We start from the raw sequence: 13652 nt of genomic DNA, 5'->3' as shown, positions 1-13652 counted from the left end.
AGCCAGATAGGAGCTAATTTTCAATACCCAGAGCAGACAAACTGCTGTGCAGATATAGTTGTTTTCTTCCATTGACATGAGCGAGTGTCAGAGGGGGCCCCGACTGCTTTTTACGCCACCAGAGCCTGTTGTGCAAAGGTCCGGGCTTGCTGGGGTCAGTCAGGGCTTCCCAGCTTCACACATTTGCCTGAGTCTGATTCGATCTCTTTAGTGACTCACCAATAGGCTTAAAACATAATATGAATTCAAGATCAGGGAAAACTCAAAATTAAAAGAGCAGGTGAGTGCTAAGGCACAGACGTCTGGTTTGACATTTTCATTCAGTCCAGTTTATAGCCAATAATTTTATATACCATCTTTTCACATGCCATCTTCCCATTTTAATTGCTTGCAGTTATAAACGAAGCTTGAGATCTCTATGCATTACCTTACCAAACTACAGGCTAATTTCCCTCCAAACGCAATTACAGCCTAATCAGGTGATAAACAGCCTGGAAGCCTGCACTGCTCATCAGGCAGGAGGAGCTGCCTGAAGGCAATTTGCCATAGCAAGGACCTCGGGCACAACAACACAACAGAGACAGTGAATCAATCAGGGTTGGCCACAGTGTCTCTCCAGCACTTCACAGGCTTTTTTTGGAAAAGGCAGGCCCAAAGCAATTAAGAATGTGTGCTGGATCTGCTGGAGGCAAAACAGCTTTGTCAGAGAGCTCCAGCATGGGCTCATTGTCCCTGCATGGCTCAACACCTTCCCACTTGTCAACTCATGTTCCAGGCTTATGTTCCTCATCCAGGGAACCAACTAGCTGACTCATGGCCAGTGGAGACAACAGCAAGCCTACATGTAGCTGGAGGATTGAACCAAAGCAACAGAAAGACTGGTCTATCCCCCCAAAAAAGCAGGTTCATCCATGTAATGCTCCTTCCAATGGGAGGACTACAGGCAGGTGAAACACAGGTAAAATGAACATACAGACAGTACAGACACAAACATGACACAAGTACAAGCCCAACAAAACTCCTTTTACTGCTTTTGCTCCAGTTCAACCATACAGTGATTCAGTGGCACCGTCTAGATTGCTAACAAAAGCTCAACCATCCCAGGGCTTCAATAAAGCCAAGGTTGGACCTCTTGGTTAGTCCCTGCTATTCAATGGGATTTAAGAGGAGTCACTTTCCTTAGTTATGACCAGAAAGTGGCTTCTCTTAAGACAAATGGAAATTTTCATGGTGGTGCTCAAACTTTATGCTGAAAACCACTGAAAAACAGCCTCCAGAAGCCAGTCACTACAACTTTGCCCTTTTGAAGAAAATGTCTAAAACCTATATATATTTATTTTTTTAAATAAACAGATGGTTTGGGTAGCATCGCAAAAGTGGTAAGAAGAGTTCTGCAAAGCCCACAAAGAGAAATGGACCCGGCGGTGAGTGACGTGATCCTGCAGCGAGCAGATTCACGAATGAAATGGGAACACGATCCCCTCCCACCGTCTACTACATCTAGCATGGCGTGAAGTGAGGACTTGACACCTTGGCAGCCAACCTTGGCACGTGGCCCTGCCCTCCTGCCCAGGACACGCGGCCCTCCCGTCACACAGCACCAACGACACCACAGTGGGACACCACAAGACACAGAGAGGTTCTCAGCTCGGTCTTACATTCTCCAAAACTCGTGGAATTGATTTCTCTCTCTCTTTCACCCTTGCTCAGTCCAGCTGCAGGCGAAGGTGACATAGCTGCAATATTAATTTTACAGTTTTGCAAAGCTTAAGGTATCTTGCTTTCTTGTTAGTTCAGTAATTTACTTTTCACAGTATGGATCATGTTACGCTTGCATGCATTTAACTGCTAAGGTTATAACTACTATGGGTTAGGACATACTAACTTTTACATCTACTTACACATTTGTATACATGTGGCTACATAATATGTACACACATGTGAATTTATACATTTATGCACACACATGCAAGTATATGAGAACAACAATTATTACTCCTTGAAGGAGGAATCTCTTTGAGAACACCTTAAAAAGAGGTTTCTACAAAACAATTTTCAACATCACAGCACAGTAAGTTTTCCAAGGCGCAAATCTCTTTCTCTAAAGCTAAAAGAAACAGATGAACAATGAAAAGGGTGCTCAATTAGAGGTCACTTTAATTACTATACAAACCTTAGCCATTATCTTATGTGTTACATAAAAAGTTGTTTTTTTCTTGCCCAGTGCGATATCAGTTTCAACAAAAGATGGATACAAAAATAATCTATAGAATGAGTTTGCTATAGTCACCAGCTCATTTGAGGCAGCAACACTTTCAGTGACTCAGAGCTTGGCAAGTACAAAAGTCTTAAGGCTCGGATTCAGCAAAGTACATCAGAATATGCTTGAAATCATGAGTGACTAGTCCCACTGAAGCCAATGAAGAGTTTCACTGTCAGAAACTTCTGCGCTTTAGCCACAGATCTCATGAGAGTCCATAGTCCCAAGAGAGTCCCAGTTGCTAGACTATCTGACCGCAGCAAAATCTATTTTTCCTTTCTTTTCCCATTAATCTGCCCTCTAGATGCATGGGAAATTTTTGAAATACAGTGTCAGCACATCCTTAATAGGGAGACAAAAGTGCATTACAAGGAGCGAAACCAAACTATAGGAACCACTCGACACCTTGGCTGAGCTTGGCTCGAAGCTGATGATGGTCAAACAGCAGCCAGGGGCACTCGCCAGCACCCCTATAGGTCCGACTGCAGCCTTTCCCACTCGTGCAACACGCTGCAAACATTAAGATCCTTTTAAACCCAACGTTCTCCAAGGGTATGGGCACATCTGTGTGCCCGAGTGTCTGATTATAACTGTTTGTGTCACTTTAACATAATAAAAGAAGATGACCCTACAAAGGGCTTTCAACTATCATCTTTAAAGTCAGCCTGATCAGAAGGCAGCTGGAAATTTCCTGAGAGTACTTTTTTGTTTTAGGGAGAAAGTATCTAACGATTGGTGTCGTTGTGCAAATATTCTTAATTCTTTGTAATTGATGGTGAGTAAATGCTAAACACTAGGTCAGCTTTGTTTGTATTATTTTAATTAGACTTGGGGAGCGAAAATCCTATGAAATAAATTATGTGCCTGAAAATAAAATGCAAATATTAAAGATAACTTAGAATATTTTAAAAGCTTTAAAAATTATCTATAGTGTTCTGCTTTACTTTTAATTAAATGCTTAAGCCCTTCAAAGGGATTCATTAACACATCTGCAATTCAGATTAATTCATTTTGTCACTGCTGTTTTGACAGATGGCCATATGTAGGATACGGAATTTTGCAATGCAATCAGGCCACATGAGAAAAATTTGACAACAGATTGTGCTAATCTTTAAGGAAGTTTAATAATACATTGAAAAATAAAGAGCATATTATAAAAATATATTTTCAATAAAGCAGTACAAGATGTTGGAATTGTGGTTCTCGGGTAAACTATTCAATTACTGTTTCTTTCACTGAGCGCTTGCTCTCCACATATGTAATTCCAAGATCTTGGAACCAGTCCATTTTCTGAACCTTAAGGGTTCGTCATTCTCTCTGATTCATGCGCACAACTCCCATTAGCAGTAATGAGTTACCCATAAAGAGGAGCTCAGGCAGCTAAGACTTAGCACCAGCCAACAGTACATTTGTTATCACCACCCAATGATTCGTTTTCAGATTCACTCAACACAAAGCTCTCTATTCTTTCAAGTCTTAATCTGGCAAAGTATTGTGACCCTGGGCCAGATTGCAGCAGAGCATTTGAGCTCAGTCTTAGCTTTAAAGCATCCTCGTCCCTTTGGGTTTACAGCCTGAAATTAAGCTTTGCTGGCCCAGAGCCAAAGCACTCAGCACCTTGCAGCCCTGATGCCCTCACCCGGCAGAGCTCCATGCAGGAACTTTGGCCTGTATATACTGAATAAAGTTGCTGTTCTCATCTGCTGCTACTCAACCACAGTCCAGAGAGAAATTATGGAGCCTTTTCTCAGCTTTGCATTATTAATTCTAGCTTTATATATTTAAATGTTTATGTATATTTTTAGCAGGCAATGTCTGCTGCTCTCCTCCTCAGATTCTGTGTTCTTCCTTAATCTCAGATGCTTTGGGTACATCAAAAAAATGGATGGTTTCACATTACTATAGGCTATTTGGCACTTCTGAATAAAATTCTGCTTTTCCAGTGGCTTCAATGAGACAAGTCACATATGTCAAATACAGCCTTTGTTATTAAATAATGATTCATGTATCCAAAGAATAGGAAAAGCACAACACATTTTACCAATTTTGAAAATTAAGATGTTGCCTGTGTGCCTTCAATGTCTGCATTATTACCATTAATAACAATGGGCTGAACTCCTAGTCAGAAAAGCAGCAGGTGGCCATTACAGATCCAGTACTTTTCAGAATCATCCTAGAGAATATGCTATTCATATACTGAATTAAATCTCTTTATTATTTTTAGATTTTAAAAAATCTGGCTGCGTTATGGCTAATGAATTCCTCTTTTTGCGTCAACTATACTTGAAAAAATGCATTATGTTCTCTTTATATTCCATGATTTCAGATACAGGACTAAATAAAGCATTGAGAACAATTTCATAACCTAAAGTTCTGCCTTCCTGAGCCTCATCATATACTTTGATATAAAGGACTGCTTCTGTTTTTCAGTCCACCTGTGAGCAACAGGGTTTTGAGTCCCCGGTAAGAAAGTTGTCTTGTTCCTTTCAGATTCATCAAACACAAGGCAAAGAATCAAGTGATGGGAAGTCTTGGACTGCACCAGTCTGGAGCTTCTCAGGCAATAAAGACTTGTTGGGACTCACCAAAAGCCCAGGCTGAAGGATGCCTCAGCCAACCTCAGCACAGCTGCTAGAGGAACACCCCCCTCTCTACATCAGCTATTCATTTATGTTCTGCTGATGTTTTCATTACAGAGAGAGACCTAGGATCCAAAGCTATGGATAACAGGGAGAAAGACATGCTAACTTAAGTCACAAAGTCAAAATGGTTCTCAAATAAAGAACAAACCATTACATCCTTGCATTGTGGCCAGCTAAAGGAGGGACCTAAAGAAGCTAAAATGGGCTGCAACTAGTGGAAAGCACAAAGCAGAGCACACATGGAACAGACAAACAGCAAGAGAGGAGTTCCAGGGGAGGTTTCTCCCATCCTGCAGTCTACAGTGCTCCCTAAGGCCAGACCAAGGGCTATGCACCTAGTGCTTGAGCATCACTGGGAAGCAAGTTTCAGGGATGACGCATGTTCATAACAGAGCAGCCACCAGCTGCCCGTTTCTGTCCTGGCAGACCAAAGGGAGGGCAAGAAACACTGCAGCTCATGCCACGCTCCCCAGGCAGAGGACAAGCAAAGCACACACTGTTCATCATCATCATCAGAGACCAAGTACAGGGACAGCAGGTAAGCGCTTGGTTGGGAAAGGAGCGAGAACCAACTGCTGACTTCTAAACAGCAGCACCAGTTGCACTTTGTGATCCGACTGCAACAGGATATACAGCAATTTCACTGGCCCTTTCAACTTGGACTGCATCCTTCCTCTTTTTCTTCACTTTTCATTAGGTTCAGGAGATCCAAGTCACAGGTAAGAGGGCAAGTTAATATTCAGGGGCATATTTCATTTCAGTTTAGGATCTGAAATCTATGGGCTCTGACACTTCTGGTGGCCGGTGCTTACTAGGAGGCATCACCGTATCTCGCTTTTGTCAGTCTACAAGATCTCCCTGTGTATGAAATCAAGCAGTTCTAGGAAACTCTCTCCTGGGTAGAAAACAGCTGTGAAGGGAGGTAAACAGGCACCATTGTCCAAACGGGCAGGTTCCATCTGGCAGAAGAGCCAGGAGAAAAGGATTAAAGCAACAGAAGAGGATTAAATCCCTCCACCCAGAGCTCCTGGACCATGGCACGCAACAGAGTGCACTGGGGATGGATGCTAAAGAATTGCAGTGTGGCAGCAGATGAGATGCTCTAGCAAAAGCCCCAAGCAACAATCTCATGGTCCAGTGTCACAGTGTCAAGAGGACTGTGACACTGGTAGACTTTGGACCTGGGTAACCAGAGTGCCAGGAGAGCAGCAGAAGGCTCTAGTGAAGGGCTCTACTCACAGACAAGGCTAAAATCTCTATGAGATACCTAGAGGTACCGAGGAAAGAGCCACCATTTCTCACATTGTTTTGGAGAGGGACCCAGAAAGGCAACAGCTTCAATGTGCAATGGAAGACTTCTCTCACTCGGCCTCAGGTTTTTATCAGGAAAGACAGGCAGGAGTTAGGACTGCTAAGCTAATACTAATGACTAATTAGTACGAGTTAAACAGTTAATTAGAAATTAGCTAAATAGGCAGAGGGGGGTCAGAGACAACGACAACACGGTGCCTGTGGGGACCCCGCTGCAAGGAGCGAGCTGAAGAGCTCCAGCTGCACGAAGGTGATACCGTTGCCACGGGCTGGCCTCGATCTCGGCAGTCTGGGGCAGGTGAAGGAGCTCTGCAGGATTGAAAAGTCCCCGGGCCTCAGCTCTCTGCCCCTTTCTCCTATTTCAACTAGGTGCACAGGCAGCGAGGAAGCGCGGTCGCTGCTTTTCTCCGTAGGTCTGGCCCAAGAGCCTGCAAGGTGAGGAATACAGCTAAGCCCTGAAAAGGCAAAGAAAGCAGCACAGAGAAGCAGAGACACCTACAAACTGCATTGCTGAGACAGAGACATTCAATCCAAAGAGAGGCAGCTTCAGCCAAGAAAACTGTGACTCATGATTTAATTTTTCCAGGACATAAGATTTAGAAGTGATTCATTTGGCCAGGAAAAAAAAAATAAATATCAACCCTACATTTTCCATTCTCGGTTAATGTTCATTTTATACTGCTTCTATCAAATTCCAGTGAGCACAAAGAAAAAAAACTCCAGGTTATAACCTTACAGCACTAAGACTTTCACGGTCCCTTTTCCATAATTAAAACAGCTATTGTTTCTGGGTGTGAACCTAATACTCTTTAATTCTTTAAGAAGCTTTTACAGATTCTACCACCTTCAGCAGCATAATTAAAGTGAAGTTAGCATGCTTATTTTGCTTGCAGAGGAGAAACAAATTGAAGGCATATCCGTACCCTTGGAGCAGAGTCAAAGCCCTGCTGAACTATTAGCCAAGTGTGTAGATTAATAATTACCATAAAAGCTGTTTACAATTTGCATTTGATTTCTATACAGTTAAAGTGGTCGACACTTGTCGAAGTCGAAGGGCTCAGCTGGATTTTTGCATCTGAGAAGTGAGACCAGCAAGTATGCGAGAGGAATTTCAACAAACTAAACACTTCCCCTCCTCGCTGAAATTCCTATTCATAGCAATGCCTTCACCTTGAAAAGATAGTTAAGGATCTGCATAACAAGCTTGGAAAGTCTCCTTCACCCAATATGAAAATAGAGACAAAATAAGCAGATGGAATTTAATATTTACATTATTTTGCTGGGGTTTTGGTTTTTTTTTTTTTTTTTTTTTTTTTTTGGGAAATGGGTCAATGCGCCCTTTAGCTGGAGACCATCTAAACTCATCAGGTACCGGTCGCATCGCGGGCAGATCCCGAAGCATCAAAACCGAAGCCGTGAATTTCCCACAGACGCGTAAAAGACGCAGCCCTCAGCAGAGCAAACGCGCTGCCAGCGCCGTAGCCGTAGCAACGACACCTGTTTCATACTCACGTCGGCTTTCATACATGCTCCTGGACTGGGCCCAGATTTTGAACGGATCCGGCTTCTTCTGCCCAGGGTTGTCCGGCTGGTCGGCGGGCGGCGCGTCGGGGGCCGCGTAGTCGGGCAGCGCCTGCGTGCTGTGCACGGGCGACGCCGTGTGCCCGCTGCGGTGGCTGGAGACGCTGTGCTGAGAACTGTTTTGGCTGTCTTTCCTTTCAAGTGGTTGCTGTACGGAGGAGAGCAAGTGGAAGGAGAGAGAGAGAACAGCCAGTTATTGGTCGCCGAGTGGGTGTTTTCCATCGGTTTTGCCTCCCGTCTCTGATCAGGGGTTCTGCGTGCATATAGGCAATATATAAATCACAGTTGTGCTGCCACCACTTAATGCAGGATGCAGATGTATTTCCCCATGACAAATTTTTGATAGACTGAAAGAGATATGCAAAACATAGACGTTTATCATAAAAACCACACAGCGCTCCACCTCGCACACAAAACAAATCTAAATCTCAGAGGCTACAAGTTTCAGTGCACTTTTTCCTCCATTCCCCCTGCGTTAGGCTCAAAAAACTCAACAATCTTCTACTTAGTTAATATCAGGATCTAACTTGAGTCAACAAGAGTGAGGAAAAGTCATCAAATTGCCCGGTGAAAATTTGCACCTGGCTCTTCTGTAGCAGGTCCAGGAAAGGTCACTTTTCATCTGCAGCATCTGCATCAAGGGAGAGTTGACAACCAAGTGCCAATCTCATCTCTCTGCTTCTCCAAGCAGCCGCAGGATTACAGGAGGCCCTTGCAAATGCCAAAAAGTCTGCCTGTGCACTTTGATTTTCTTGTTTTAATCGAGCACACCAACACAGAAAGCAATGTGTCTGCCTAAATTCAAGGCTTTTTCAAAAGCAGTGTGTCAAGAGCTTTGTCTGCTCGATATTTAGCTAAGCAGGGTATGTGATTCCAAGCTCAAGTTCACAACGGTCTGCTCAAATGAGGCATGAGTTGCGTTTGCATTGCATTTGCTGAATATGCAGCAAAACTCTCCCTTGAAAGAGCTCCCCAAACACTGCAGTTAATATTTCTTTTAATTCTCTTTTGAAATGATCTTGCATTGGCATCAAGGGCAAGCTCAGTCTCCCACCACCCCAGCACAGGGAACCAGCAGCTTTCCAGGGCTGCCACTATGCAGCAAGGGCCAGGAAAAACAGCATCCTATCTGTGGTCTTCATAACGCCCACAGATTCCTGGCTAAAAGGAGTCACTTATCTAGACACTTCAGATAAAAGTAGAGTCTCCAGTTGGCACGAGGTGCCTGATTACACAGCAGTAGGAACCCCTACTTAGACACACTTGTCCACCTAAGACCAAGCAGGAGTAGGCAGAAAATCTGGTGGCAAACACAGAGGAGATAAACGTAGTGGTGTGAAGAGCAACACACCCCTGGGGACCTTCTTTCATGCTGGACACAAAACCCAAGGTGGCCAATGCTCAGTTACAGCAGGCCTGGGCTTGTTACGGAGGCGAAAGTCACCATATGAAAGGAGTCTCTTTGGAGTCTTCACAATAATCTTGTTTTTTTGTAAGCCACAAACATGCTTGGGTTTCCACCAAGGGAGAAAACAGCAGTCAAATGGCTTAGACACTCCAACCTTGAACTCAAGTTGTTAAGCCACCACTGTCCTTTTTAAGTGGTATCTCGATTGACTAGAACATGAATTTGTCTTTGTCCTTTAAAGCAATTCTGAACATATCCTACCTGCTGCGATTACTCATCCACTGACTTTCAAATACAAATATCTGATCCAATTTCAGGCATTTTTAGCGTTCTAAGCAGTAAAGGGAACTAATTCACATGCAGCCCTTCAGTTTTTAAATGAAGTGGCTTAAAAATCCATGCTGTGGATAATCTCTCCTTTGTAACTTTAAAAAGAAACACTATGCAGCTCTCAATGCAGCCATCTGGACTGGTTTGTTTGTTTGTTTGGTCAAGCAACTAAAATAAAAAAGCATCCTGTGAAACTTCAGGCCAATCTCACTGGGAAGAGCTGGTTTACAAGCTCAGAGTATAGGGGCTAAATTGGTTAAAATTGGGAAATCTTATGCACCCAAGCCTTGGGGAACTGTGAGGAGCTATCTGAAAATGTTCTTATTAAAAAGTTTGAACCTTAAAAAGGGTTCTCAGTTTATGGGATCTGTTTTAAGCACTGCACAAAGCATGAGCTCTGATCTATATTTAGAGTGCAAATGAAAGTGTGCATCTCAAGCAAAAACCCCTCCCCTAATTTCATCTACAGTTGTAGCTGCAAACACACAGAAATTTTGCAAGAAATGGAATGGGCAGAGAAAGTTCTCCAGGGGCCCACTGATTTTTCAGACAGAAACACCATTAAAAAGCCTGGGACATCTCCATCTACAGAGAAAGGGGAACAGCACTAAGTAAATCACAGATATATGTGATTAAATGAATTCAAGACAACATTAATTAATTTTCACATCAGCAGGATGGGGCAAAAACACTGGGAGTCAAGCCTCTTCCCACATGCCCAGCAGGAGAATTAGGGAATCTGCTCGTGGGGACGCCTGGCTGGAGACAGGGCTCTGGGGCAATGGTTGAACCTATGGAAGCCCAGGTATTGCCATCGAAGGGATGGCTCCTCCACTCCCACCTGCTTCCTCACTGTGTGTCTGATATTCCCCATGGGATGCAGACTTGACCGCCTGGTGCAGCTCCCATATTGGCAGAGGAGCCCGTGCCCTGCTAACCCAGGGCCAGGGGAGCGCACGGCTCTTTGGTGACAGACCTTATGCAGACATCATCCCAAGATGCATTAGCTGGCCATGGTTTTCAGTGCAGGGTAAACCAAATCAGCCGAATCACCGTGATACTTGACAGGACCTCGCAGATAAAACAAATGGGGCATTGAACTATCCACAGCCATCAAGCACCCTGCCTTGAAACACAAAACCAAGCCTCCAGTATCCATTCTTTCTTGCCAGAAAGACCAGAATTTGATGAGATGGCAGCCAAAGCTAGGAGCACAACCTTGAGTCCGTTTGGACAGACCACAGAGCTGCTGTATTGCACCCATGACAAAACTAGGTGGAAGGCTGAAGATCCTCATGCCCTACCCAAGGCAGAGGTCTGAGATGGAGCTTATGGACTATGTTCTTTGACAGTGACCACGGGGAGGGAGGGAAATAGCAAAGGTGATGAGAGCAGGGGAGCTTGAAGCTGTTTGAGCTTCCAAAGGTGCGAGGAGGAAAACAGACCCTAAAAGCCTCTTAGAAGTGTGCTGGGCTGGGAGATGCTACAGACACCAACATGTCACCGGCCAGACCCCGCTTGGGACAAATGGAAGAGCAATTACTACTTTGTGCAGCGATGGCTGAAGCAGCAGAGGCTGGTGACACTGCCAAGAGGTGGCTTGAGGCAGCAAGGGGACACATTTTTGGGTCACAGTTCAGCTATACTGACAATGAATTTATTTAGATCCCAAAGAAAAGTCAGCTTTTCGAGAGAGCTCAGTGGTTCCTCCCCTCTGCACTGAACCTGGCTTTGAATGATCTAGTTATAGATTTTGTGCTTTAGAGCACTTTGGAGAACCTCGTCCTGGCAGTGATGCAAAACGGAGCTGGAAACGAGAATCTTTGCCCCCTTGTGGAATATTTTGATACATGGAAAAAGTGGGAAGGAAAAAAAGTAAGTTTGTTTTCAACCAAATTGCATCAGGGCAACTGCAGGGCAATTGCTATATTAAAAAATGTGCATACTGAAAACATATATCCCCACACTGTCAATGTCAAAATATTATCCATTTTCATTTAAAAAAGAATCAATGGGAAATTGGAAGCAAAAAAATCAATGCAGTCAGCTGTTACAAACCTGCTTGTTTTGTGGGGAGAGAAGAGAAGAAGAAAAAAAAAAATCTTGGAAGCATCCAGCCAGTTTTACTGCTTTCTTCAAGATCTGACTCTGAAGATTTTTTTTCCTACTTTGGCTTTTCTACTGAGATTGCAAAATTTTCTCTAAAAACTGAGAAACGCACCAAAGCGCGTCAAAAAGCATCAGTGATAACGTGTGCAGGCACCTGCACAGGCAGAAGAAAACCAGGAAGAGCAATCGGAAGGCAGAAACAGCCTCTTGCAGCCCGCCAGCCTCTCCAAGGCCCCGCGACACCTCCTCCGGGACGCACACCCAGAGCCTGATGTTGGCACCCAGCAGTACTGGAGCCGGGCCTAAAAATAGGGCTTTTTTTTTTTTTTGAGAAACAGAATTGTTGGCAGCAAGGTGGGCGGGTGTCTGGGCTTTGGGAGAAGATACAGGAGAAAAGGGAGAGGGATTTCTGCTGAGCTGAAAGGATGAAGCCCCGCTCTTGTGTTGTCCCACCAGCACCAGCGGAGATGGAGCCCCAGCTCCAGTCAGGTCGAGTATGGCAGGGCTGGGCACATGCTGATCCTTTAATTGTGGCTAATTGACTAGCGAGGAAAGGCTACGTGGCCTTCCTGGGGAAACAGGCAGCACATTCAACCCCAGCCAAGCGTTTGGCAGGTGCCCCTGTGGCAGGGCCAGGGACATCGGGATGCACCTGACGGCTCCCAACCTTGGAAAACAGTCCCCAGGGAGCAACGAGGTCCCAGCTGGGCACTGGATCAGGGGACAAGCCAGGCATGGGGACAGTGCCAAGAGGCCCAGGCTGTGCTCTTCATCCAACCCATCCCAGAGGAAGAGGAGGCTCTGCTTGCTCCTGCAGCAAATGCGAGGGAGAAGCCGCCATGGAGGGGCTGCCCCTGTCTGCGAGCGAGCGCCCGCCTGCCACACCACGGGCTGCCCACGGCTCCTTCCCCGGGGAGCTCGAGTGTGGGCTGAGCACAGCCTCGGAGCGAGCAGAGAAAGGCGGGCCAAGACAAGGGCGGCCCAGACAAGGACAGGCCAAGACAACGGCGGGCCAAGATACACGGCGCGCGGGGCTCGCAGGCCTCTCGCCCCTGCTCCCCCATGGCGGAACCAGCCCCGCGGAGGCGCGAGGGGCCAGGCCGGCGAGCGAGCGCTGCTGCCGCTCGACGCTAACGCGAGTCGACAGCAGCCCCGGCTCCCGCCGTGCTCCTCAGCGCTGCCCCGAGCCACGGCACCCACGCTGGCGATGGCGGAGCTGCCTCCCGCCGCCGCCAGCCCTTGCTCCCCCGGCGGGCCGCGCCGTCCCCCCGCTGCCTCCCTCTCATCCAGCCTCTGGAAACTCGCGAGCCCTAAATATTTCATTTCCTTTAAAAATAAAGCGTTCCTTTTTGCTGCGTATAAATAGTGCGCTAATTCCTGCCCACGATGGCATGCGCGGAGCCTTAATGACACTTCAGATGACAGCTCCCGAGCGATTAGCTCGTGTGTCATCCGAGGAACAGCTGCACGTGGAAATAAGATCAGAAGGGACAAGAAAAAAATGATTTGCTTTTCCTTTCACTCCAAAGAAAGGCTCGCACACCTGCAGGATAATTCCGCTCGCTAAGGAAGCGCCTCCAGAGCAGGTGGGCAGCAGTCCGTGCTCCCCCGGAGCTGTGGCCAGGCACAAGTCCTGCTCCAGCTTGCTCGCCATGGAAGGCAAGGGTTCAGCCCTGGGCACCAGAGAAAACTCAGGGCGCTAAGAGAAAAGGCTGGTTGCCGTGCACACACAGACAGAACTGCTCCGGCAGCAGGAAGATGAAGCCTCCCATTTTCCAAAGGGAAAAAAAGCCCTTTTTTTTCCCCTCCCTCTTTTTTTTTTTTTTTTTTTTTTTTTTTTTTCCTCTTTTTTTTTTTTCTTCTTTACTGATTTTTTTTTTTTTTTTTTTCTTCCTTGCTTTAATAACTTGGACCTCAGGCAAGGGTTCAGCCCTGGGCACCAGAGAAAACTCAGGGCGCTAAGAGAAAAGGCTGGTTGCCGTGCACACACAGACAGAACTGCTCCGGCAGC

General features: G+C 45.8%; 1 protein-coding gene across 1 annotated transcript in view; it reads right to left on the bottom strand.

Moving 5' to 3' along the window:
* The window catches only part of MAGI1 (membrane associated guanylate kinase, WW and PDZ domain containing 1), a 264046-nt gene that overhangs the window by 19224 nt on the left and 231170 nt on the right, over positions 1-13652 (bottom strand). The window contains exons 15-16 of the mRNA XM_026052605.1: positions 7726-7942; positions 1659-1736 (exon numbers count right to left, since the gene is read on the bottom strand). Coding sequence (XP_025908390.1) covers positions 1659-1736; positions 7726-7942 — 295 coding nt within the window. The remainder of the gene's footprint in view (positions 1-1658; positions 1737-7725; positions 7943-13652) is intronic.

This window comes from Nothoprocta perdicaria, unplaced genomic scaffold, assembly GCF_003342845.1.
Source record: "Nothoprocta perdicaria isolate Ctin4 unplaced genomic scaffold, notPer1 scaffold_9, whole genome shotgun sequence".
NCBI lineage: Eukaryota > Metazoa > Chordata > Aves > Tinamiformes > Tinamidae > Nothoprocta > Nothoprocta perdicaria.
Note: the sequence above shows the minus strand (reverse complement) of the source record. Positions and strands in the feature narration are given on the sequence as shown.